At 32.4% G+C, this 25,871-nt stretch overlaps 2 protein-coding genes across 5 annotated transcripts; one reads left to right on the forward strand and one right to left on the reverse strand.

The window, feature by feature from the left end:
- Positions 1-3,581: 3,581 nt before the first annotated feature.
- LOC135265330 (uncharacterized) lies at positions 3,582-4,738 on the reverse strand. Of its 2 annotated transcripts, XM_064354720.1 has the most exons (3): positions 4,591-4,738; positions 4,213-4,539; positions 3,582-4,167 (listed from the first exon to the last, which is right to left on the reverse strand). In XM_064354720.1, exons 2-3 carry the CDS (start codon positions 4,502-4,504, stop codon positions 3,611-3,613), a joined length of 849 nt encoding a protein of 282 aa, XP_064210790.1. In that variant the 5' UTR covers positions 4,505-4,539; positions 4,591-4,738; the 3' UTR covers positions 3,582-3,610. The 2 variants fall into 2 exon arrangements, with proteins under 2 accessions (XP_064210790.1, XP_064210788.1); XM_064354718.1 differs by having other exon boundaries at positions 3,582-4,539.
- A 2,303-nt stretch (positions 4,739-7,041) lies between these two features.
- Mgtor (Megator) lies at positions 7,042-25,604 on the forward strand. Of its 3 annotated transcripts, none has more exons than XM_008195624.3 (12): positions 7,042-7,384; positions 7,432-8,207; positions 11,071-15,181; positions 15,233-15,396; positions 15,447-15,626; positions 18,113-18,520; positions 18,578-18,764; positions 21,679-22,023; positions 22,083-22,184; positions 24,593-24,750; positions 24,802-25,042; positions 25,093-25,604. In XM_008195624.3, exons 1-12 carry the CDS (start codon positions 7,228-7,230, stop codon positions 25,188-25,190), a joined length of 6,927 nt encoding a protein of 2,308 aa, XP_008193846.1. In that variant the 5' UTR covers positions 7,042-7,227; the 3' UTR covers positions 25,191-25,604. The 3 variants fall into 3 exon arrangements, with proteins under 3 accessions (XP_008193846.1, XP_008193849.1, XP_008193852.1); XM_008195627.3 differs by having other exon boundaries at positions 18,119-18,520; XM_008195630.3 differs by lacking the exon at positions 21,679-22,023.
- Positions 25,605-25,871: the final 267 nt, after the last annotated feature.

Genomic DNA, 25,871 nt, shown 5'->3' on the forward strand with positions numbered 1-25,871 from the left:
ATTATTATAATTAAAAAATTATTATTACAAGTACGTTCACAAATGCACTAAAACTTTCATTTAAAAAAACATAAGCTTACATTGTAGCTCATTTCAGAAACACTCAGTATGTTTTAAGTAATCTTTGGTAGTATCTACGGCTTTTGTAAAAAGGTATATATATTTCTCATTTATTTAAGAGTCAAAAATGGACTTTTCCAATTGCTAGGTCAGCCTGTATATTGTTATTTTTTTTTGTTTTTTTTTAATGAAAATTGTAAGAGTTCTTTTGTATACATTTGCACATTTGTTTGGTTTTGTTTATTGCTTGTAATCCCAAATACGTAAATAAATAAAAACTCAATCTTGGAAATTGAATATCTCCGGAACTGAACGGTCGATTTTTGAATAATCTTTGAATAATAACTTAAATAACGCAGTTGTTTTTTCAGGTGAGGTAATAGTTTTAAAAAGCAGTGGTGAACTCCTCGACGCAATTGACAAGGAGCATAAATCGGTGACTATCGTTGTACACATTTACGAAGACAATGTGGAAGCCTGTCGCACAATGAACGTGTGCTTAAAACAGCTTTGCAAAACTTACGAAAATGTGAAATTCTGTTCAATTGTTGGCTCAAGGGCTGGGATGAGTATGCGGTTTAAAACAGACGGAGTTCCGGCTTTACTTATCTATAAAGGGGGACAACTTGTCGGGAATTTTATTCGATTGTCGGATGATCTTGGCACTGATTTTGAGCCTGAAGACATTCAGAGTTTTTTAGTTGAACATGGAATGCTGGAAGACAAGAGTTGTACTCCGTTGCTCATTCAAGGTGGAACGGATCACAGTGACAGTGATTGAGTATTAGTGCAAGTAAAGTATTGGTGCTAAGACCTTAAATGTATTGCTTTATTGGTTTCCGGAACGATTTAACGTAACCTAACACCAAACAAATCAGCGATTAAATTTATCTAAGGCTAAATCGTTCCAGAAACCGTTATGTTATTTCCAGGTGTTTTCTAATCTATTAAATTTTGTCTTTGATCTCATGAGAGGCTATTACGTTGTAGAAATGCATTGAATGCATTTTTCATCTACTTTTTATTAAATTTGTCCTTGATTTTGTCATATTACCACAATACTAATAATAATAAAGTTATAAACCAATTCTTATGATAACGGTCTGATCAGTGATCACGGTTAAATCAATAGTGTTATGTTATGAATGGTACTACATCTTTTCCAATTGTAGTTGAGAATGATTAATTCTGAAAGATTAATTTCCGATAATTTCAGTATTTTAGAAGGTATTAATTGTAGTTCAGAAGATGGTTTCTGATATTCAAATACTACTTTCTTTGTTCTGAAATAAATTGGAAAAAGTATAAAACAAAAAATTAGTTTAGCTTAAAAGTAAAAAGTATGAGCTTTAGCCTTTTAACATTTTTTTAGAGATCTGCAGCCGAGAAGTTAGAAACATAAGAAACTCTATTGTTTTTGTAAATTGTCTGATAATGACCACAAAAAAATAGTTTTTTTGAACTATTTGAAGTGAATATTCGAAATTTGAAAGCAATTTTTTTCATCAAAAATTATAAACAAAGTGATTCTTTCTAACTACACTCTTTTCAACTTCAAATAACGTCAATTGAAGTTCAGATTAGTTACTTTGGTTTGGGAAAACATTTTTTTTTATTCGGAAGTTACAAATTGTATTTCAGAGAATAAGTTGTAATTAATATTTTACTCTTTTCAGCTGTTGAAAAAAATGTTGAAGTTGTTAAATATTTTTTAATTAAAATTAGGTAATAAATAAAAGCAGTGGTAATCAAGTATATAGCTTTTGTTTTCTGTAGTATTTTGTTATTTTAAATTTCAATCCCAATTTACGTATAAAAAGTCTATTTTTAAATTACAATTAACATCTTCCAAAAAAGAACTTACGATTCTGAATTACTTTTACGCAGTTGAAATTAAAGCTTTATTTTTAATAAAAAAATACGTGGAAACACTGAAAAAAATACCGTAAGACCGTAACATTTTCATAATAAAACATTTTTGCAACATTACCTATTTCAAAGCATTTAAAGAAAAAACTGTGTTGAATATAATTTTGGACAGTGTCTTTTTTATTAGATAAAACAATTTATTCTTTTTGATTTATAATTGGAATATTTTCACAAGATTTGAATGTTGGGTTTTCTCAAAAAACAAAATTCAACTATTTAGGACCGAAATCCAAACATTTTGTTTGTTATTTTCCTTTAACAATAATTTAATAACAATTTAAGAGTATATTTTACTGTATTTTCATATTTGGTGTTAAATACTTCATTTATTTTTTGAAAAAAATATTTTTTTAATAGACTGAACATGGAATAAGGACTGAGAGAAAAATAATAAATAAAATATTCTTTTACAATTGGATTAAATATTTGTAACCAATTTTAACAGGTTTTTTGTTGGTAACATTTTAAGCCTTCTTTTTAATACCTGAATCCTAGATTATTACCACTATTTTAAAATATGTTTTCCATAGCAACGTGTTTTTAAATTAAAATATTCCAACAAAAAAAAATTGAAAAAACTTAACGACAGTCCACGAACTTTAAGCTTGTGTTTTCGCTATTGTATTTTTTAATAACAAAATTAAATGAAAAGATTTTTTTTCCATTTTCGTTTTAAATGACACGGATTTTTTCATACGTTCTCAGCATAGTTAAAACTTAAATGTCTTGTCCAAAAAAATATTTAAAAAAATGTTACTAACCCCATAAAAAATTAAGTTTATTCCTTATAACTTATTAAAGTTGTTACGGGCAATGAACTGGGTGTAAATAAATTTACCACTTCAGCTGACGTTTCGGTTTTTATTAAACCTTTTTCAAAGCTTATTCCTTATGTAGCTTACAATGAACCCTAAAAATTAATTGACTAACGAATTAAGTTAACATTTAATTGACCAAAGGTCAAATTAATCGCAAATTAAAATTAATTGTGAGCTATACAACGAATAGGCTTATTTTTAGTTTTTTTTTGCACAAAAAAACGTTTCTTTAAGAATATTAATAGAAATTATAAAAAAAACTATTTTTTCAGTAATTCATTAAATTTAATTATAAAAACAGAAAAAAAATTTAGTAACAAACACTCAGTAGTGAGTTCTGTGTGATTATTTTTTAACTACAGTAAAAATATACTTTTAGCAGACTCGGCCTGTAGTTCACCCTAAAACAAAAAAACAATTTCGATCTATGATCAGACCTTTAATATGAAAGGGCTTCTAATAAGTCAACTTTGTTTAATCTACAAATGTGTTCTATGTAATATAAGATACTTGTGTGTATTAATGTTAATTACTGCATCTGTTTAAATAATCATTTCCATGTATTATAATCGGTATTACTCTTAAGCATAAGATTAGGGAAATATCGACGAGACTTTGCGTGTACTATTCTTAATCACAAAGGCTAACTAATGAATAGAAAACGGTTTTGTAAAGAATTGTGTGCCTGTTTTGTTTTGCTTGCAAAAATCACTGTGACTTCTGACGTTTTTCTACTATTACAATTTTGTATTTTGTTTAAATAAAAATGTAGCAAAAGTGTTAGAAATATAATATAAAAATAGTTATTTACAATAAGCTTTATACATCATTTCCTTTCTTGAAAGCGAGGCTTTGTATTCCACGTAGGACTTCAAGATCTGATCAAACTGCTTGCAGGCCACTTGTTTGTACTTCTCCCTCATCTCTTGCAAGTGTTTAATCTCGCTCTCACATTCAAGTTGTTGCTCCTTTATATCCTTTAGCAGCTCCTTGTAGGCTTTCAACGAGTTGCTTCTCTCCATAAATACGTCAATTCTGGAAGTCTCGCGCGCAAGTTTCGTTTTTAGTTCGCCCACTTGGGCCCCCATTTGACATTCTTTTATTTTTTCATCACACACTTTTGGTAATTTTTCCAGTCGCAGTTTAGCAATATCTTCCAAAACCTTCTCTTCAGTTAATACATTTTCTAAATACTTTTGCTGTTGCTCCTCCAGTTTTTTCTTCAACACCACCAACGTGTTATCTTCAGGCCTGACACTGAAATCGCAACCGTCACGTCCATCCACTGAGTTCACATTCTGCGAAGTTGCTTTCAAAAACTCGTCACAAACTTTCTTGTATTTGTGCTCCAAAATGAGCCCTATTGCTTTTCTGAGAGTGAGACCTTCGTTAAAGCTTAACTCACTGTGTCCTGAAGATTGTAATCCTAGTAACTGTGTGTTTTCATTGTCTAACACCTCAACTTGCTGGCAACTTTGCTCATGTAAAATATTTTCCACTTTGGTTGCAAGATCAGGGTTCAAGGCACCAGCAGTGGATATAAAATCGGGCACAGCTTGGTATAGTATTTGGAGGTGGGTGTACCTGTCGCGTTGTAATTTGAGGAGGTGCCGCAAGTTGTTCAGTTCTTGAATTTGGGGGCTGTTACAATCGCTGGGGGTCGTTTCAAAGTCGGGGATGGGTAGTGAGTCGGACATTATTTACCGTAATACGTCCAACCATGCCAATTTCACTGAAATAACACAATTGTGAAGAATTGTAATTTAAAAGTTTCAAATTTTACCGTTTTGTTTGCGCTTGATGTCAAACACATGTCAAAAATGTCAATCTGTCAAAGACAAGTAGGGGAGGAGAGGGTAATGTTGCCAACTGTGCAAAAAATCAACATTTCCCACGTTTAAAGAAGAAAAAAGTAAATGAAATTTGCAAACACACTGATATTTATTTATTGCACAAGACACTGATAACAAAAACAACGAGATAAACGTTCTTCTTTTTCTACTGTTTATTTTTAATTCTTTTGTAGTTTTGTGAGTTTGGTTAAAATAATGTACCACTGTTTCTGTACTCTTCTCTTGAACTTCGTAATAAATTCTTCTCTGATTATTTTTTAAATAAGTCGTTCTTAAATCCAATTTTTTTATTGTTATTTTATAAGATTTCATTTCACAGTCGTATTTGATGATGTTTTTTTTATTATTTTTTGAGCTTTGGTTCTGCACTCTTCTCTGGATTTTTTTAAGATCTGCTTCCACCAGATCTAAAATTTGGACAATTTTTTGATTTCTTTGTAGTACTAAATCCATTCTGAGATACTTTTAAAGATTTTTCTCTAGATTCCTCTTCAATTTTGTTTTCTAGGCACCATTCAAAATTTTTCTTTCTTTTACATTAGATTCTTGTCTACTTGCTTGAAAATTTCTTTATTGTTTTGTTTAGAATTTTTTCAGATTATTTTTCTCTGGATTTACGTTTTAAAGTTTTTTCTGAATCTCATGTAAAGCAGTCTCTAGATCTGAAATCGAAACTCTTATTTATTTTATTGTTTTATAAATTCATGTTTAGATGCTCTTTTCCAATTATTTTCTAAACTCTACTCAAAATTATGTTATACTTAAATACTTATTTTTATATATCTTTTTACAGTCTCAATTTTTTTAGGTTCCACTCAGTGTTTTTTGTTTGGATTTTTTATTTTTATTATTTTTTAGCTTTGTTTCTGTATTTTTCGTTAAATTTATCTTAAGATTCTTTTTAAATTTTTTTTGAAAGCCGCCTCAAAATAAAAAAATTGGGCTTGATTTTATATTATTTTATAGTACATTTTTCTTGAGATACTTTTTATAACCTTATATCCAGATTTTTTTACAATTCATTATACTTTCTAAAAGTCTTACTAATTTTTTTTATTAACACTTTTTTTTACATTTTTTTAGATTCTTCAAGTTTTCTTTTAGATTCTATTCTGTTTGTTTAAAAAAATTTTATCGTTTATTTGCTTAGAATTTTTCCAGATTATTTATTGGCATTATTTCTTTACTTTTTCTCTAGATTTTTCTTAATTTTTTTTTTAATTTTATGTAAAGCAGTTTCTTCATCTCCATATGGTTCCTTGCAATTATATAATACAATTATTATTTTCTAGACCCTACTCATAATTATTTTATACTTTTTCATTCACTTTTTTAGGTATATTTTTTCTATAGTTTTCAATTTTATTCAAACTTTTTTTTGATTCTTTATTTTAAAGCCGTATGCAGACATGAAATTTGAATTATTCCTTAGATTTATTTTATATTTTTGATGTTTTTTGGAATTATTTTGTAGACTATATCACTTTTTCATAAACATTGTTTCTACAATTTTTAAAATTTATTTCTCTAAATTTATTACTCTACTAACTTTTTTTCAAGTTTTTATAGTTTTGTTTAGAATTTTTTAAAATTATTTCTTGGCATTTTATTTTAATTTTTCTTAATTTTTCCTAGATTATACAATTATTTTCTAGACTTCATTTTCTAATTAGTAATTTTTTCTACATTCTTTCAATTCGTTTTTAGGTTTTATTGAGTTTTTTTTAAATAGTATTAGTTTCGTTTAGTTTTTGTTTAGATTATTCTTTAGAATTACAAAAATTAATAAAAACCAAAATTATACTAATTTTAAAAAGGGATTTTCTCCTCCAGTATATTTTTAATTGTTATCAGCAAATCAGTGGAGTAATATTCTCTAAAAATAATGCTTTACGTGATTTTATTAGAATTCACCAAAATTCAAAATTCAAAATTAATCAAAATTGTGAAAATTCACCAGGTTGGCGACATTGGGGGACAGGGCGCTTAAGTCGTTTTTTTTTTCAAACACTACGCATAAAATTAGCGGATGAAAAACACAAAACTTGCGGAATAAATGCATGCTTCAAACAATAAAGATAGTTATAGTTAATTTCCAGAGATGTTTTTTGAATTATTGTTGCAATTTGCAACAATTTGCATAAAATCAGGCCATGGCTCCGTTGTGAAGTTAGCAACATATTGGTGCTGATTGTTGCTTCTTTTACAAACTTTGCATAAAAATATAAATTTTAAAAGTTGGAATTAAGTGCGCAATAACGATTTTGTATAAATCCAACCAGAAACAACACTACAACTAGTCTTGAGATTACAATTTTTATGAAAAAGTTTGTCCATTTGAATTTGGCGGGTGCGAATCAAACGGCGTAGCTTCCCATGATGCAACGTGCTCCTAACTTCGTTCCATGATTTCGTAGCTTTCAGAAATACCGGGTAGTTTAGGGCATGTATTTCTTGCTCTAATCGTGTTTATTGTTGTGAATGTTTATCAAAAACGGTAAAACGAGACTGAAATGATTCACCCTTAATACCACTAAGACCTGAACGTATCAATTACCGCGTGAAAAATGGAGGTTTCGTGTGTTTTTGCGTCCGTCCTTTCGCACGAAGAATGGGCAAAGGTGCCTCGTGCAACGGCAAAAAAACTCGAAACTTTCGTCACTGAGAAATTCGAGGAGTTCATTTCGTGCAAGGCCCTGCTCGAAACCAGCCGCTACAATGCTGGTAAGTTCTCTTTGGTGCGTGTTTATTGGGTACACGACTGTTTTTAGACCAGGCTTTGGCGGAGTCCCAGGAGCGGCTGGGGGCCCTCCAGAAGGAAAACGAGGACTTGAAGCGGCGTTTGGAGGTCGCCACGGCCACAGTTTCGGAGCTGGAGGCCCAAATATCGCAACTAACAAGTGACGCCTCCAAGCTGCAAAGCACGGCAAACAGGCTTGAGGCCGAGGCTGCGGAGTTCCGCCACCAGCGTAACATGGCCGTGGACGAACGAGACGAACACCTGCAGATGCTCCAACGGCGCGACTCAGAAATCGAGCGTCTGCAAGCCGATCTTTCGACTTTAACCAAACAGCTTGAAGGTGCTGTGAACGCAAAATGCGAGGCGCTGGCACAAGCTGACGAGGTCGCGTCGATGAAGCTAAGACTCGAATACCGGGAGAAGAGAATGGAACAAGAAAGGCAACTTCTGAACAGCCAGATTGAGACACTAACCGAGGACTTGAATGCTCGAACTGAAGAATTACTTAACATGCGACGTGATAATACATCGCGTTGTATCCAATTAGAGACTAAACTGACTGAGAAAACGCAAGAATTAGTTGTTGCCAATGAACAGATTAAATCACTCACTGAACTCAACAATAATTTTGCGGCCAGGAATGAGGAATTGTCGCAGAAGTTGTTGAGTCTTAGGGAAGCTGATGCGAAAATGAATGAGTCGTATTTGCATGAAATTGAAGCCAAGACGAAATTGGCCAATGCTTATAAGTCCATGTGTGAGGAGAGTCAACAGCATGCGGAAAGTCTCAAAGAAGCATTGGCTGAGGTATTTATAGTTTTACAATCAAATGATTTTTGCAAGCCTTCAGACAACGAAAAAAAATTTTTTGTGCTTGTCTGGCTTCAACGTCGTAAAAATTCTTCGGGAAATATGCACTCAAAATGTGCACAGAAAAACATTAGCTCTTTTAATATGCATAGTTTTAATTGTAAGAACCATAAAAAATATAAAGAACCAAATTCCAGTAAATTATTTACAATTTAGAGTTTGTCTTGTGACTAAAAGCAGATATTTTAATCATAGATGGTACATTAAAAACCTGTATTTGTTTTAAAATCTTATTATGAAAGATTAATATTTCACCGATGAAGAACCAATTTTAATTCAATTATTTATTTAAAAATTAAGCCTTTCGTGTGACACTTCAAATGAACTGCATAAACTGCTCGAAAAATGTTGGGGATATTGGTGTTTTAATGTACATATACGGTTAAAGAAGTCTAATTGTTCTAAAATCAAATAAATTTCATCAGTTTTCGAGCATTGGAATCTGTCAAAAACAGATCAATAAATATGATCTACTTTTACCTTTATTTTTCTCTTATAAGTTGATTTTTCTTTAAAATTCAGTAATTTCCTTAATTTTTTTTCAATCAGTTTATTTGAATGAAATAGCAAATATAATTTTTGCCAAGTTCTCTGAAAATGCAAATTTTGAAAATTAAATTAATTAACTAAAACACCTGAAAAAGTTCTTTGTAATGTCACCAAAAAGTTTTTGTTTTTCAAATAGTCATTTTTGCAACTTTTTTTTGTTTTGTAATATTACATTGTCGCAGACTTTTTTCAAAGACATATTGTGTACCACTCGACTTTTTTTTCTATTACTCAACCCGAATGTTCTATAATATGAATTGAAAAAAACTACTAAAATCTTCTTAACACTCGTTAACCAAACAATTAAGAACTTGAGAAAGCTATAGCCTATTTAGTCCATTTGTAAATATTAAAAAAAATCAAAAATAAGCCACAATCAATTCTTTCTGCATATTCACTTTATAGGCATTTTGCAGAGGTGTTTGTGAAATAAATGATTTGTGGTCTGGAAATGGGACTTGTTGTCCCGTTTTTTATTTTTTTATAAATTGAACTGAATTATTAAATGAAACATAATATCAGTTAAATAAAAACCCCAATAATAAACTACTTTTTCTGAATTTTATCTCGTTTAGTAAACTGCACAAATTTCTAATTTATTTACAAAGTTTACCACAGTTTAGATATAATGTTAAGAACAATATTTTCTTAATTTTCGTAATTGTCTATAAATGTATGTTTTTTCAATGAATTAAGTAAAACTTAAATTCTAATAATTAAGCTTGATGCAAGCTTTTATTATTATACGTTAAAACAATCGCTTGAATTTATTGTAATTGATATGACTGATTAAGCTCGGACATTGCTTACTGAGTAATGTGATCTCAAAATATTACATGCAAAAATTATTGGAATTCAAAATAGTAATTTAAATAAATGTATTCTATTTCCTAAAATATTAACCATTGTATCTTCTGAAAAATATTGTTATTTAATGGCAATTCTGAATTATGAGTGGTTAACATATTTGAATTCATCTCAAAAAATGAATAAGCGAGTGTTTTATGTCTTGTGACTATCTTGTGACATTTTTATCGCACTTCTGTCACTTCTCACAAAAATAAATAAATAAATAGAATGCACTTAATGTGCATCTACTTCTGCCAATTTGTGGCTAGGCGTCTCATTTCTCATAGAAGAAAAATTATTACAATTAATATAGTTTGTAAATTTTATGAAGTACTTACCATTTTCTAAAATATGGCACTTTAACTATCACTTTTTAACACCTCACTTGTTGGCAATAAATAGAAAAATAAATATAACGGACTTATTTTATTTATACCTACTTCCGCTACAGTTTATAGCAACATACTAAAAAAATTAAAAACAAAATCAATACACTTTATTCATATTATTACATATTCGTTTCACTTGGGAGGGGGACATTAAGAATAAAATGTACTTATGTAACTTTATGGTATCTTTTTCTGGCACAGTTTTTAGCAAGTCCCATCAGATTATCTTCTTAATTACTTGAAAATATTACAAACTTAATATAATTTTCTAAAAGAACTTTTAAACTGTAAAATTTTTATTTTATTTATGAGGCGTCTCTTCACGACCAAAAGTATCAAATAAACTGAATAAAATTAAACGGCGCAACAATAATTGTGTAAAAATATCGGATAAAATCTCACCAAAAAAATTTTTGTGAGATAAGTAATGGTTCTAAGGTGGAAAACAAAGAGGTTCGTCTGTTTCATTGATTTTTGTTACGACTTCGTTACTTAAGGTTTTTTTGAGGTACCTACCTGACAATTACAGGGATGTGCATTTTTTAAGATCTAATCCTTGAAACTTATTACTTGAGCAAAATTGACAACACAGTTACACTTTAGCAAAATCTTTTTTGTAATTTCGTTATTTTAAAAGATACACAACAAAACTATGAATAATAAATGCACCAATTTTTTTCAATTATTTGTGTAAGTGGAATAACACAAAATTGTAGTTATTTTTTGTGTAAACATTAAAGCTTTAATATTTTAATAATCATATTGGAAACTGATCATCTAGAAAGTACTACTAAAATAGTAGTTACTCACTGAAATTAAAAAAATAGGTATATAAAAAATTACCGAATGGTTATCTATGAGGTACTAGTATTGGGAGAAACTCAAAAAATAGAGAAAGGAATCCTGAAGAATTACTTCGCTTCTTCGTTGAAATTGCAGTTTTTTTTACCGGGCGCTAATTAATATTTGTAAATTATTTTTACTATAATAATAATAAAACATTTTTGGCACAGGTTCAACAAATGCTGAAGCACGCGACTGATGAATACGGAGAACTGGAAACGAAACACAAAGAAATGGAATTAACTCACGAAGAAATTTTGGCTAAGAAGAATGAATGTATCACATTATTAAAGAAAGAATTAGAAACATCAAAAGAACTTTTAGAAAACTGCAAACAAGACCAAATACAAAAAGAAATCGAAGGTTTATCACCATCTGCAGCATCAGCATCACGTCTCTTAAAATCAGGAATGACAGTAACAGAAATTTACACACAATACGTAACAATTTCGGAACGACTGATCGACGTGGAGAAAGAAAATGCCCAATTGAAAAACTACATTAGCAGCATTGTTCACGAAGTTGAAGAAAAAGGACCACTAATTAAAAAACTACGCGAGGATTATAGCAACGCTTTGGACGCAAACGAAATATTAAAAAATTCAAACGATCAGTTGTTGAACGAAATCCAACAATTGCGCGAAGCCAACGTTCAGTGCACTAGAGTTGAGGAAGCCGTTTCAAGAGAGAATGCAAGATATAAGAAGGAAGTAGCTGATTTAAGCCGTCAAGTGTGCCATTTATTGCAGGAAATTGAAAATTCGAGAGTTGGTTCGTCTTCAACTTCGACTGACATGGACTTGAGCGATAGCGTCAGCTCTGCCGATATTATTACGAAAAAGTTGGTCACTTTTAACGATATTTCCGAGTTGCAAAAGAACAACCAAAAGTTACTTGCCATTGTTCGCGAATTGACAGAACGCCAGGAAGAAGCGGAAGCTTTTGATCCAGCGGCAATTTCCGATTTAAAAATGAAACTTGATCATTTGAGGGAATCTCAGAATGAACTGCTTGAAGAACGTGAACGTCACAATAAAATGATGATTACTTTAGGCAATCAGAGAGATATGTACAAGAACTTGTATACACAAGCTGTTAAAGCTGCAGGGGAAGAGGTTCCTTCTCAACTCGACTCTTCATTCAGTTTGAAAGAAACCAACGGGGAACACGACAAAAGCCACGATAATGAATCTCAAAGTGACGACAAAACACAAGAATTGCTCACACAGATTGAAAGTTTCCGGAAAAAAATCGAACACTTGAAGAATGAGAACGAACTATACCGTAAAGAAAAATCAGAGAATGAAAAAATTCTGCTAGAACAGTTAGAAAACATGAGGGCAGAAGTGAAAGAATTGGTTAAAGCCAACTGTAAGTTGCTTTCGCAACAGGAGAATAGTGACGAGAAGTTTAAAATTGCACAAAACAATATTGAAATTTACAAGAAACAGATCACGGCGTTGGAGAAACAGAATAAAATTTACAGCGAAACGATCATCAAGCATGAGCAAGCGATAACGTATCTTAAGGACGAAACAATGCAATCGCAAACGAAACTTGCAAGAGCTGAAGTAATGTTGGCAAATCTTCAGAAGGAGAATGCGTTACTTAAGGACGCAGAGATGCGTTTGCTTAAAGAACGCGAAAGCATAAAACGAGAGTCACACACGCAAAATATGATCCAAAGCAACATTGAATTGATTAAAGCAACGTTAGAACGCACAGACGCCGAAGGAAAATTGAGGCTGGAAGCGAGGTTGGATGAAGCACACCGTGAATGTGCCGCGTTAAGACGCCGATTACAGGAGGAACAAGACAGGTTTAGACAACTGTCCGAACATTTGGAAAGCCAAACACAACTTGCCAAACAACGTATGGGTGAGGAACAAGCCGAAGCGGAAAAACTACGAAAGGAATTAGCCAATAACAGGGAGGAATTGATCCAGAAAGCCAATCAAATCGAAGATTTGACCAAGAAACTCAAAACTTCTGCGTACGCAATACCGGAAAGTAACATCGATGGAAAACGAATCCGCGAATTGGAGCAACAACTAAGCGATGCTAAGGCCGAAATTGAAGCTTTGAGTTCGAAATTGAAAACATCGCGTGAAGCGGCTGAGCAATATTCCAACGTTGCAAGCAATGCTGAGAATCAAATGACGATTTTAATGGAAAAACAGAAAGAATTGGAGGAGAAGATCGAAAGTCAGAAGAACACGATCAAGCAGTTGCAGGAAAAATGCGCCGAGCTGGAGGGAGAATTATCGTTGCAAATGGATGATCAAGACATGGCAAATGCAAGCACTCGTAGCAAATCAACACAGTTGGAAGAGGAGCTAAATGTGAAAAATATGGACTTGCAAACGGCCCGCGAACAGTTGGAAAATATCCGAAATGAGAACAAATCACTCATCGAAAGTCTGAAAGCCGTTGAAAATAAGTTTGCGAGACAAGTGATGTTGCATTCGGCCGATCTACAAATGCTTACTGATATTAAAGCCGACTATGAGAAAGCCACAAATGAATTAATCGAAATGAGACGAAGTCGTGACTGTGCTTTGGAAGAACTCGACAATAATAAAGCTAGCTGGGAGACGCGGGAAAAAATGATCCAGAAAGAACGGGAAGAGTTGGAGCAACGTTTCAAAGACATGGATGCGCAAAACAGTCTATTGTTGGACCAGATTCAAGCTCTCAATACGCAACTATCTGTCCTTCAGGCACAAGCTACCGCAGAACCAAACCAATCGGCCGACTTATCGATGAGTAAATCGTTCACTGAGGACGAAGTCAAGTCTTCCGAACAGTTGCTCACTATAATTAAATATTTGCGACAAGAGAAAGACATTGCTGTAAGTAAATCCGAAATCATGGAAGCCGAATACGAGCGGTTGAAGTCACAACATGAGATGCTAACCAAACAGTTGGAGGAAGCCAAAGCTGCGGTCGAAACCGAGCGACAGAAGTCGGAAGTTTCGGTCGTGACGGCAGCCAAACATGCCGAAGTTTTACGCAAAGTTGAGACACTCAACGCTATCACTGATAGCAATCGAGCGCTGCGTCAGGAACGGGATACGATGAAGAACCAAATTAGTGAGTTGAAACAACGGGCTGAGACACTAGCAGCTGAGTTGGCCCCAACTTTGGAAAAGAATCGAGAGTTGAATATTAAAGCCGAAGCGATGCAAACTGAAAATATTTCGCTGAGGGCTGAGTGCACGAAGTGGAGACAGAGGGCGCAAATGTTGATCGAAAAATCGAACCGGACTAGTCCCGAAGATTGGAAGAAATTGTTAAATGAACGCGAGACTCTTGCCAAACAATTGACCATCGAGAGAGGTAACGTTGCGAAAATCACTGATGAGGTCAATACGTTGAAGCAGGATAAGGGTAAGCTTGAGGAACAGTTGAGGAATGTCAGGTCACAGAATAATAACCAAGCTGAAGAAATTGCCCGGTTGAAGGAAGATATGACTTCGTTGCAAAACCAAATGCAACAGTTGACACAGTCGTTGGAACAGACGCAAGACAGTAACAAACGGTTATTGGAGGAAAATCGCTTGTTGACTGAACACACGGCTGGGAAAGACGTCAATATCACCGAACTTAAAAACAATCTCACGCAAATCCGCAAAATTGCGAAGAAATACAAAATACAGTGTGAGGATCAGATTAACGAAATTAAAACCTTGCGAGAGGAGAAGGAATTAAAGGAGACTGAACAAAACTCGAATGAGAGGCAGTTGCAAGTGCAACGCAGCGAAATGGAAGAGAGAATATCACAAATCGAGCAAAGTAACAAGGACGTGATTGAGCGACTGAACCAACAAGTCGCAACCCTGACTGAAGAAAACGAAAACTACAAGAAGGAAATCGAAAGCCACAAACAGGGTTTCTTAGATCGCGAAGAACGGTTTAAAAATCTCTTCAAAAATGCCAAAGAACGGATCGTGACATTGACCGAACAGATGAATACTTTGAGGGGGCAGTTGGGTAACCAGGAGAGTTCGTCCTCCACCAATGAAAATCCCGAAGAAGGGACGAGTAGCAGCAATAATGATCTCTTGACGAAAATCGATAATTTGGAAAAGGAGAAGGCGAATATTTTGGCTGATCGCCGGCAAGAGAATGAGAAATATGCGTCTGAAATTGAAGCGTTAATGCAGAAAGTGTCGCAGTTGCAACGACAGTTGGGTCAGCAAGGTTCCAAGCCTAGTACGAGTTCAGGGTCGGAGAAGCCGGCGAATGATCCACCCACTGCGAATATTAAACCAATGGCGGGTAAGAAGTTCTAAAAATAATGCAGTAAAAAGGTAAAATAAATGTGTTTAGGTCACTCGACAAATACTCAAACTCAGTCAGTGCCCATACATCCATGGCGCAGTGGTGAGACACCTCTGGCTAGTATAAGGCCGATGTCGCAGCAAGTTAGGACGGTTACTGTTTTACCGACGAGTCAGAGTCCAAGTGCGGTTATGGTTCCTCCACAACAACAAGTGAGTTGTTTTTTTTGTTGGGGGTGTAATGTGATTACTTTTGTGGGTAGGTTCATACTACAGGATCAAGCACAATTGAAGCACTTTCGAGTAGTAGTCCGACTAGTTCGCACACTGATTATGTACCAGCGACTAGTTCAGCTAGTCCGGCAATGTTGGGGCCAAGACAGGTTGTTGTTCCTCCAACTCAGTCCTCGCAGGACACGGAAGATGAAGACGCCAATATGCAGGTATAGTTCTTCAAATTGTGGATTTTTCGAAGTAGCTTTTTAACTTTTTTTACTAAGATTGTTTTAATAATTGTGAATAAATAAAAAGATCGGGATTACACATTTGAATGATTGGTTATTTTTATTTTTTTTATGACTATTATGCAAAGTATTTAAAGACCATAGCTGAAAAAATATTTTTTTAAATTGTTTTAATCGATTTTACACCAAAGAAAGTGCTATTGAACTTTCTTTCGGAAGAGCATGCTAATGTTTGATTTGTTTCACTCGATTTAGCTCGTTTTTGAATGAAATTTTTCCAAATAGAAGCCCAAAAAATTATAGAGTTTGATAAAAGAACATGTGTTATTTTAATATTTTCCAAACAACTAAACATATATTTCCAATTTTTTGTGTGAAACAGATTGAAAAAATTAATAAATTTAGTGCAATAAAATAATTGTTTTTCTTATTCCGAATGTTTTGATACGTTTGTGAAAAAACAAATCGAATTGTCACCAAGTTGGACCGAAAATTGTGTGAATTCTTGGGTTTTCTGTATTTTTAAACATATTGTTGAGAAAATATTAAAGTATTTTTTAGAAACTTGATCTCAATACAACAGCCAATGAAAACCAAAGTCAAAAGTGGCGTTATTTTTGTCTTTCTTGAACATTTAAGCACGTTTTGGATCTAAAATTCCAATTTGTTTCTATGAGAAACCGTAAAATTATCAATTTAAATTCAGAATTATATTCTTTTTTTGACTTTTTGACCACATTTTTTAACTTAAATTTTATTTTTTCTTTAAGAATAGATCGAGACTTGATTTGTTATATACCTAAAAATAACAAAATGAATGGAGCTTAGTTTCTTTCAATTTAGCTCATTTTCGACCGAAATTTCGTCAAATTAAGCCGAAAAAGCACAACAAAATTATATAATCTATTTTTGAGTTCAAAAGTTTTTTATCTAAACGTTAGATTGATTTCAACATTTATTTATTGGACAAGAACTTTTTACCAACATCCAAATTTGGTAAAAAGTGACATTATTTGTTGCTTTTCTTGAGCATTTAAACACATTTTAGATTTAAAATCTCAATTTGTTTCTTCGAGAATCCGTAAAATCATCGATTTAAATCCAGAATTCTTTTTTTTTTGAAAATAGGTCAAAAAGTCACTAATTATTGAAGTTATTTTAGCCATTTTTTGGTTTTGTTGAGATAAAAACCAAGTTTTTCTTAAATAAATTGCATAAAATTGCATGAAAAATCACCGAATTAAATCGAAATTGATGTTATCTTTTTCTTGTCTACAGTAATTTAATAATTAATTATTACATACCTAAAAATGACAAAATAAATGGAACTTTTGGTTAGTTTCTCTTGAACTATCTCGTTTATGTGCGAAATTTGATCAAATTAAGCCGAAAAACTACAACAAAATAATAATCTGTTGTCGAGTTTCAATTTTAAATTCACCAAATTAAGTCGAAAGATACAGTATTTTTGCTTTTTTTGATTGGTTAACATACTAAGTTTTTCTCTCGAGGAATTTCACTAAAGCATGCTGAAAAAGCGCCAAAATTGATCGAATTTAATATTAATTTTTTTGTCAGTCACATTAGACGTTTTTGAATATGAAACTTATTTATTTTGAAATGATTTTATTTATTTTTGAGTGAGATTTCGTCAAAAATAATCTGAAAAATTACAAAATTTGGTTGAAAAAGGAATTTTCCCTTCTTGTTGCAAGATTTTAAATATGTTTCTGAGTTGAACCTGAAAAATCATGTAAATTATCTCAAATAATTTCAGTTTTTTTTAAACAGTTATTACATATTTAACAAAATTAAAGAAAAGAAATACGATGTTTTTAATTTTTTTTTTTGTGAAACAGAAAAATTTTACTTTACAGACACTTATAAAGTGTAAAAGTTTGTTGCTAAAAGAAGTCCTATTTGGTCAGAAAAAAAAAACAAAGGAAGAAAGAAAGCACTAAGAATGTTTTAAAAAATATGACTGACGTAAAGAGTTACTTTAGCTGTGATAACGTCACAGTTTAAATTTGTTTGCACGCTGTACAGTTTTTGGTTTACAACTGATGTAGCGAAAGATTTTAAAAACTATTAGATTTAACGGTGAATTAAAAACAGCAGATTGAAATTGATTTTGTCATCTTTACTGCCCCTCCATGTAGATATATGGAGCTATTTTACAGAGAACTATGTTCACTGTTCGAATTATCAAATACAGATTCGAAGATGTTATGTATTATTTATTATTTATTAGTTGTTTCATCGAAACTAATAAATCGACTCTAACTGCATTCCCTAGCATTTCTGTTTTTTGTTTTTTTTAATGTTTTACGTAAGAACAGACCAGAAAAGGCGACTTAAAATTAATCTTTTTTTTGAAAAATTGTATGTGAGTATTTGAATTTTTGCAGTTCTCTTGTTGAAATTAGTTTAAATTATGTCCTATTTACATGTTGGTAATTGTTTAGTTGCAGTCTGCGCCCCAACAACAAGCTGTTGCTTTAGTCCTGCCAAGGGTAGAACCCCCAAGTAGTGGACCTACCCAAGAACAAGGAACCAGCAGCAGTAGCAGTTCAAACACAGTCACAACAACCCAAGCCGGCCTAAAACGCCAAAGAGATCCAGACACTGATACTGGTGACGAACAAACAAAAACCCAACAACAAAGTAAAAGAACTAGAGTTCAACAAGCTGGAACTGTAAGCGATAGCGGTCTAGAGGTAGAATATCAAGTTCCAACAAGCAGTCAGCGAGATCATGACGACGATAACGTGATAGTTGTTGAAAGTGACGAAGAAGGTGGTGCTGATGAAGGTGAAGGTGCAGACGATGAGCCGGACGATCCTGATACGGAAGGCTATGATTTGGAAGTAATGGTATGTGATGAGGCGGGTGAAGAGAGCAGTGATTTTACCTTGTCCTTAAACTTTAAGGAACAAGATAACTACGAAGACGCCGATTGTCAAGACGTTGAAGATGAAGAAGGCGGGAATGAAGTGGAGGTTATTGAAGATTCGAGCGAGGTGCCGAATCAGAGCGAAAGATCATTGCAGGAGGAAGCGTCTCAAGAGGAAAGCGTTGAACCAGCGCAGCCCGAAGCTACAAGTAGTGGCACTGACGGTACGTTTAAAAAAATTAAATATTTTGGGCCTAACTGCACCGGTTCTGCTTAATGTTAATAAACATTAACATGCCAAATTTATTTATTTGGTGACCGATAAAATACTCTTCATCCCAGTAAAACATTTTTTTAAGTTTACAAATTTTGTGAAAAATTCATTTTACGTAACTTTTTTTTAAAAATGTTAATAAACACAAGATTAAAGTAACTATAATAAAGTCAAATTGGCCAGATCGGATTTTAAGATTTGTGAAAATCAAATACCCAGCGACACCAAGAAATAAAACTCCAGAAGAAGTTGGATGTTCTAAAAAAATTAAGTAATAATAATAATAATATCTAAATATGGACAAAATATAATCCTAATTTTTCAACGAAACTTCTAGGGTCAAAATATCTACAAAGCAGTTATTTTAAAATATTGGTTAGGTGAACAAATTAAAAAAATCTCCGAACTAAAAAAATGTTTTTCTCGCTTAAATGTTTTTACCACTTGTTTTCTAAAATAACCGAAAAAAAAGACAGATGGCGATCAAAAGACTCTCCCCAGAAACGACACGAGCAACGCAATGAACTTTGGGAGATTTTAAGTTAAAAACAACAGTGTTTTGTTAAATTAGTTGAAAATTAATATTTTGTAATAAATATCAAAAACCCAAAACGAATTTTTAAGTTTACTGATAAATAATGCGACTTCTACATCAATTACAGTACTTCAATAACAAATTAAAAAATTTTCAACGCATATAAATATGCTTTTGAATTATCTTGCAAAAACCTAGACTGCTTACTTTAAAAAAAAACTGAGTAAAGTTCCTTTCAAGATCAAAATTTACGCATTTTTTTAAAGCAATTACCAAAATTCTAAAACGGAATTGTTAAATTTACTGATAAAAACGCGACTTTTTCTTCAATATCTCTGATAAAGCAAATTTCTTTCAACGCATATCAACTATGCTTTTGAATTATCCTGCAAAAACCAAAACCGATTACTTTAAAAATAACTGAATAGTTTTTTAAGGTCAACATTTATGCATTTTTCTTTTTTTAAGATGTTTACGTTTTTTCAAAATATGGGAACGCATGGGCTTGTAGTATTAAAAAACCTTTAATTTCTTGTATAATGCTTGAAATTCTGTTGGGTATTAAGAGAGTAAATTTGCTTTAAATATGCTAACTTTGAGTCAGGTTTATTAAAAGAAATTTTTTGCTACAAAAAGAAAAAAACACCAACTTATGATTTCAACCTTAGGATTGATATCCGTAATTTCAATAAAAAAAAATCTTTTTTATCCTGAGCAACCATCTACATGACACATCACACATTATAGTGGTAACGTTGAAAATTGGATAAACTACAATCCAATAAATTTAAAACAGTCCCTTGAAAGAATTCAAATTTATGAAAAAGTTTTTGAAATTATATATACAGTTAAAAGAGTTACGTTGAGTTGAAAAATCAGCTCAGTGGACGTGTGTTTAGTTAACTACTGCTTTTATGTTCAACAATATCATTTAATAAATCAGCCACTCCAGAAATAATGCAACCTGATACCGACATTTTTAAAATAATTTTAGTAATGTAAACTTTCTTTCAAAATACACGATTCAGTTTATATTTAATGTATTTTCCGACATTGGATTTTGGATTTAAAGTAGGAGAGGCTAATCATTTAAATTGAAGTAATTCTTTGGGTTCTAAAATTTACACACATTGCCTTTTAGGCAATAACATAGATTACTATTGATAACTGACGTACTAGAACTATTAAAACAGTTTTGAAGTGTTTTATTAGTTTCTGGTAATTTAGAAAATGGAAATCGGTAAATAATATTATTGTTTTTTCTTCGTTACTTTTGCTGTGCGGTCCGTTATTGCAAACAAATAAATGTTTTTATTTCTTATGTTGTTAAACAAGGTCTAGAAATTTTAGTTTCCACTGTGTAGTTTTAATATTCTTAAAGTCTTTAATAATTAAAACCTGTCTGAATAAATTTTTTAGAGTTGTTTTTACACAAATTCCACCTTATACTTTAAAAATAATTGTTGGCAGTATTATTATTAGCATGATTTTATAACGATTGTTCAACAATAAAAATGTGAATCTTTTTTTGTCCTGTCCGTTATCAAGTTGTACTTTTTTCTGCTCGTATTTCAAATTTTACAAATGTGGTTCTAATTGTAAATATAAACAGTTTGACTGTTACTTTGTAAATTCCTAGAGGGAAAAGAAAAATTCATTTCTACTGATACTGTTCATAGAAACTGAAAATAAAATCTAAAAATTTTGTTTTTTGATTGTTCATTTGTAATTTTATCTTGTCCTGAAGAAAAAACTTCAAAAATCTAAAAATTTGTGCAGTGTCCGTTAAAATGAAATGGCTGAAAAAAATTAAAGACTATTAAAATGTTTCATAATTTGGCAAGATAATTATTATTTCGAAGATCAATAACTTCATTATTTCAGAAATTTTACCATTTTCTGTCTGTTTATCTCATCTTTATCACCCAATCCATTCTCCTTTTGCATCGGTCCCTATCTTTGGGAATAATATTGTAAAAAAATTCTGTTACAACAATTACTATCAAAGTATTCTCAATTTTTAAGCAACCGTAAGAACGAGAAATATTTTTATACCGAAGGTGTATTGAATTTTATTTTGTTAAAAATTTTTTTTGAAGCAACCTAAGTAATTTTTTCAATATACAAATCCAGAATGAGCGTAAACGCTACTTAAGCGGCACCCAAGGTACGGTTCAGTTTAAACTATCGTAAGCTTTAGACAATTTTAAGCTGCACTTATTTACGGTGCGGTTAATTTGCCACCCTTAAGCCATACCGGTGCAGTTAGGCCTTGGTGGTTGGCTGTTTTATTTCCCGTTTTTTTATTATTATTTTTATTTGCTTCAAGGGGGCCCCGGTGGTGTAACCTTATCCCAAGCCTCGACGTCAGTCTCCATGACAATGCCTTCCTTCTCGCGAACTAGACCTATAGCCCCTCTCCTATCCAGACAGCAACAGTCGCATCTGTTGTTGTCCCACGGGCTGGAAGAGGGCGGCGATGATGGTATTGTTCCATCAACGCCTACTTTATTTGTGCCGAGAAGATCTGACGGTTTTGGTGAGGCCGTTAGTTCTCCTCATGTGCCCACGAGTGGGAGGTTTACTTTTAACGAGTCTGTTCCTCCAAACACTGCCGGTTCTAGTGAGATCGTTCCTGAACAGACATTAGAAGTCACAAATATGGATGAGAATAGTATGGATTGGGGCACTTGTTGATGCTTTCTTTTTAACAGGGTGTTTCTTTTGTTTTAGGTACGGGCAGAAGTGTTCCTAGTACGCCTCTGCAAGCTTCACCTCAAGAAGCAGTACCTGGGAGTGAGGAACAAGGATCCAGTCAAACAACACAGTCAGATGGTATGTAACTGTAAGGCATAAGTTACATTTCCTGAGTTTTTATTTAAGAAAAGTTGGTATAAGGTGATGTTCTTAGAATAAATATACTATATTTAACCGCTTTGTACAACGGTAAACTAAAACGAATTTTATGATAAAATTATTTGAAAATTTTAAATGTCATAAACATGAATTTCTCGTATTTTTTTTTTAAATTTTATTTCAGTTCAAGTGAATTGAAAATTAGTTAGTTTTCATTGTAATCGTCTTTTGTTTATATTAAAAATAAGTTTTCTCTAAAATATTTCCAATTTCTTTTTTATGTTTATTTCAATAAAACGCACAAAAAATGGTTCACATTTGTATAAAATCTAAAATTGAAAATATTCAGCTTCGTGGTTTAGCTTTTTTTTGCAAAATTCTACCCGATAGTAGTTTTTAACTTCGAAATCAGAATGCTTGAGAAGATAACGGTGAATATTCTCATCTTACGCAATATATTTTTTCCATCCACCATTATTTCGCTTGAATAATTACTGAGTTATTTTAATTGACAATTGGAAACGTAAAAAAAATCAACAATTCAACCATATTTCTGTAGACGATAAAATTTCGTTTCAGCATGAAGTAATCAGTAGATAAAATGCCATTTTACCGTTTACGATGAAAAAAAGGGATATTTATGGTTTTCTTTGGAAGAAACCATATAAATAGGTTAAAACTGTGGCTGGCTCATGACTGGCTTTTGAAAATGTATACTGAATGTTATCTTCCTCGAAACATGAAAGCTTCTTTGTGTAGGAGGTAAAGTTAAGATTAAGAAAGTGAAGAATCTGATTTATGTTTTAAGAAATTACTGGTTGTTCGGATTATTGAAGTCTTACTGTATGAAATTTGACCAGAAATATTCTTTGTGTCTTTCTTGACGATGGTATAGTTTGGTCTACATGTTAAAATTTATTAAAAAAAATTAACGTTTTTTTATTACAGTTGATTGTAAAAAAAATTTTGTTAATCGTCATGGTGGTTTGTTATGCATATTTTTTTAGTAACTAAATTGTTTGTGCATTATACACTTGTTAATCAATCTTTATTATACAATGTGCATTTCCGATTTTATTTGAGAAATTTATAACCGACTAGATGAAAATCATTCTAACACACACTGTACTTTCAATAAAAAATACGATTTATTTGTCGTAAATTTTGTTTCTTTACGTGATTTTTATTCTCATTAACAGTTTTTTAAGTTTTCGAATCACGTAAAAATCAGATAACGTAACAATTTTAATATTGACCTTAATTTTGGTGAGTGTACAGTTAGATAATAATAAAAAAAATCAAGAAACAAGATTCATATTTAACTTTTTGTTTTAAAAAAATATTTCTAAAATAGTTTTTTTTATTAGCAGACCAAAAAGTAAGTTTCACATTTAAAGTTATCTCAGCAGATCAAGATAATATATTTTTGGGACCCTTGCACAAGATGACATCTCCGGTGTTTTTATTACAATTAATAACACAAAAGTAATAATCTTTGTCAAAGTAAAAATCTTTAAATTAGTGATAATATTAAAAGGCATTATCCATAGACTTTTCGAAATAGAATTCTCTAAATAACCTAAAACCTACCAGTTATTTGAAAATTTTTACGCAAAACAAAAATTGATTGATTCTTCTTTCTGTTCAAAATTTTGTCTTGAACTTCACACAAACACCTCACATAATGTAATGACCGTTTAGTAAGTATCACTATTAAAATCCACATGTACTTGTGTTTGGACAAAGTGTTCTTGAGACGATTTGACATTAAAAAAGCGAAATAACTTGACACAAAGAGCAAAGCAACTATAAAATATGTAGTGTTTTATGCAACGAGCATTTATTGATAACTGTGAAGACATGAGCTGAAAATTAGGACACAGCCTTGGCGAGTGTTTTAATGGCTATTAAATGTGATAAACATACACTATTTTTTTTACAATCCGACCGGTCACAAAAAAATTACTTGCATAACGTCCTCCACCTTTTTTTTGTAAAAAACGAAGCTTACATCGGGGATTTAGAATATTTAATGATTGTAACAGTATAATATTTAAACTCAAACTTCTGTTCGGCTGTCAATAAATAAATTTGAAATGAAAAATGGGTGTCTTTTTTATTTTCACCTAAAGGCGTAACCTACGGATTAAATAATAAAATAAACAACAAACGACACAATAGGAGCTCCTTTTTTTATCCTGAGACGTCGCTTAAAAACAGATCATTTTTAAAGACCAACTGCAACCCAGTTGATTTATAATTTTATACGGCTATGTTTAATTTTCTTCTAAAACATTCAATAGCAGAAAATTATAATAAAATAATTAAATATTCTTGGTTACTTCGACATTTTTCTTACGTAACTAGCAAAATACCGAATATTTCAGCTGAAATTCCGTCAATTACGGTTAGTGGAGTCGAGGAGGATGAACCTGCAGCTGAAGGCAGCTCGGAGGAATGTATGGGTCCCCCGAGTATAGCAGGCACCTCTGCAGAAGGCACACAAGAGGCTAACCACCCCGAGGAATCAGAAGGCTACGATGGGGTACTGTACCCAGATTTTCTCAATTTTTTGTGCAATAACCATGATCATTAGGTCACTTCCGAAGGCGAAAAACAGCCCAGTACTGAAGAAGGTGAAGAAGAAGGCAGAGAAGCTGAAGCTTCTCCAAGCACAAATACCAGATCGAGGTCAACACGTGCTGGAGGCTCAACAGCAAGACGGTCTGGCAGACAGATGGGTTCTCGAGGTGTGACAAGGTCTGGACCAACCCCTATCGTGTGGGGAGAACAGAGGAACAGCCCTCAGCACCAACAACAGCAACAACGGCATTCAGGTTAGTTTTGTGTACAATTTGACTAGTTTTTTCAAAACTGAATTCAACAGATGGACCAAGGGGAAGACCTAATATACAGTCAAATTATGCTCCTAGAGCTCCGAGACGGGCAAGAGGCCGAGCCCAGCGTCCTTATGGGAGATTTTAAGTTAATGTAATTATACTTAACACTACCATTCCAATACACGCGTCAAAATTTACGCATAGAGTGTAGATTTATACTTTTATTTAAGTGTTTTTTTTATGTTTAGTTCAGTGTAAAAAGTTTTATATTTAGGTAAATAGGTCTCATCAATGTAAAAATATTCGTACCTATGCTGAGAACTTCTTGACTGACTGGAAAACTTTTATTCAGTTCTTAACATTTCGGTTTCAAGGAGTGTTAGTTTAAGTATTGTGTTATTTTTATTTACGTTAGTTACAATCGTTTCGACATAAAAAATGGATTATAATGTGTTTTTATTACGACGTCACATGTAATCTCCTTGTAGTTAATTGTTGATCCAGTTGATTTTCCTTCGTCTAATGAAGGTACGTATGAATTAAAGTGCATTCTTCATTAGTTAGAAAAAATTTGATTTTACGTAGATCAGAGCTACCTAAAGATGAATCCCGAGTTCCTGTCCCGATAGTACCATTTATGTCACCAGATGGCGCAGTAGTTCCTTTCCTTTGTTTCCTGTCTATGCAGTTCTATGAACAACGAAGTGGATAAATTGCTGTATTTAAATAATGGTGAGTGCAACGCAAGCGAAAAAATTGCGGGCAGATAAAGCATTACATTCTCATTAATAAGAGATAAAGACAAGACAAAAAATATCGAAAACTA

This window comes from Tribolium castaneum, chromosome 1, assembly GCF_031307605.1.
Source record: "Tribolium castaneum strain GA2 chromosome 1, icTriCast1.1, whole genome shotgun sequence".
Lineage (NCBI taxonomy): Eukaryota > Metazoa > Arthropoda > Insecta > Coleoptera > Tenebrionidae > Tribolium > Tribolium castaneum.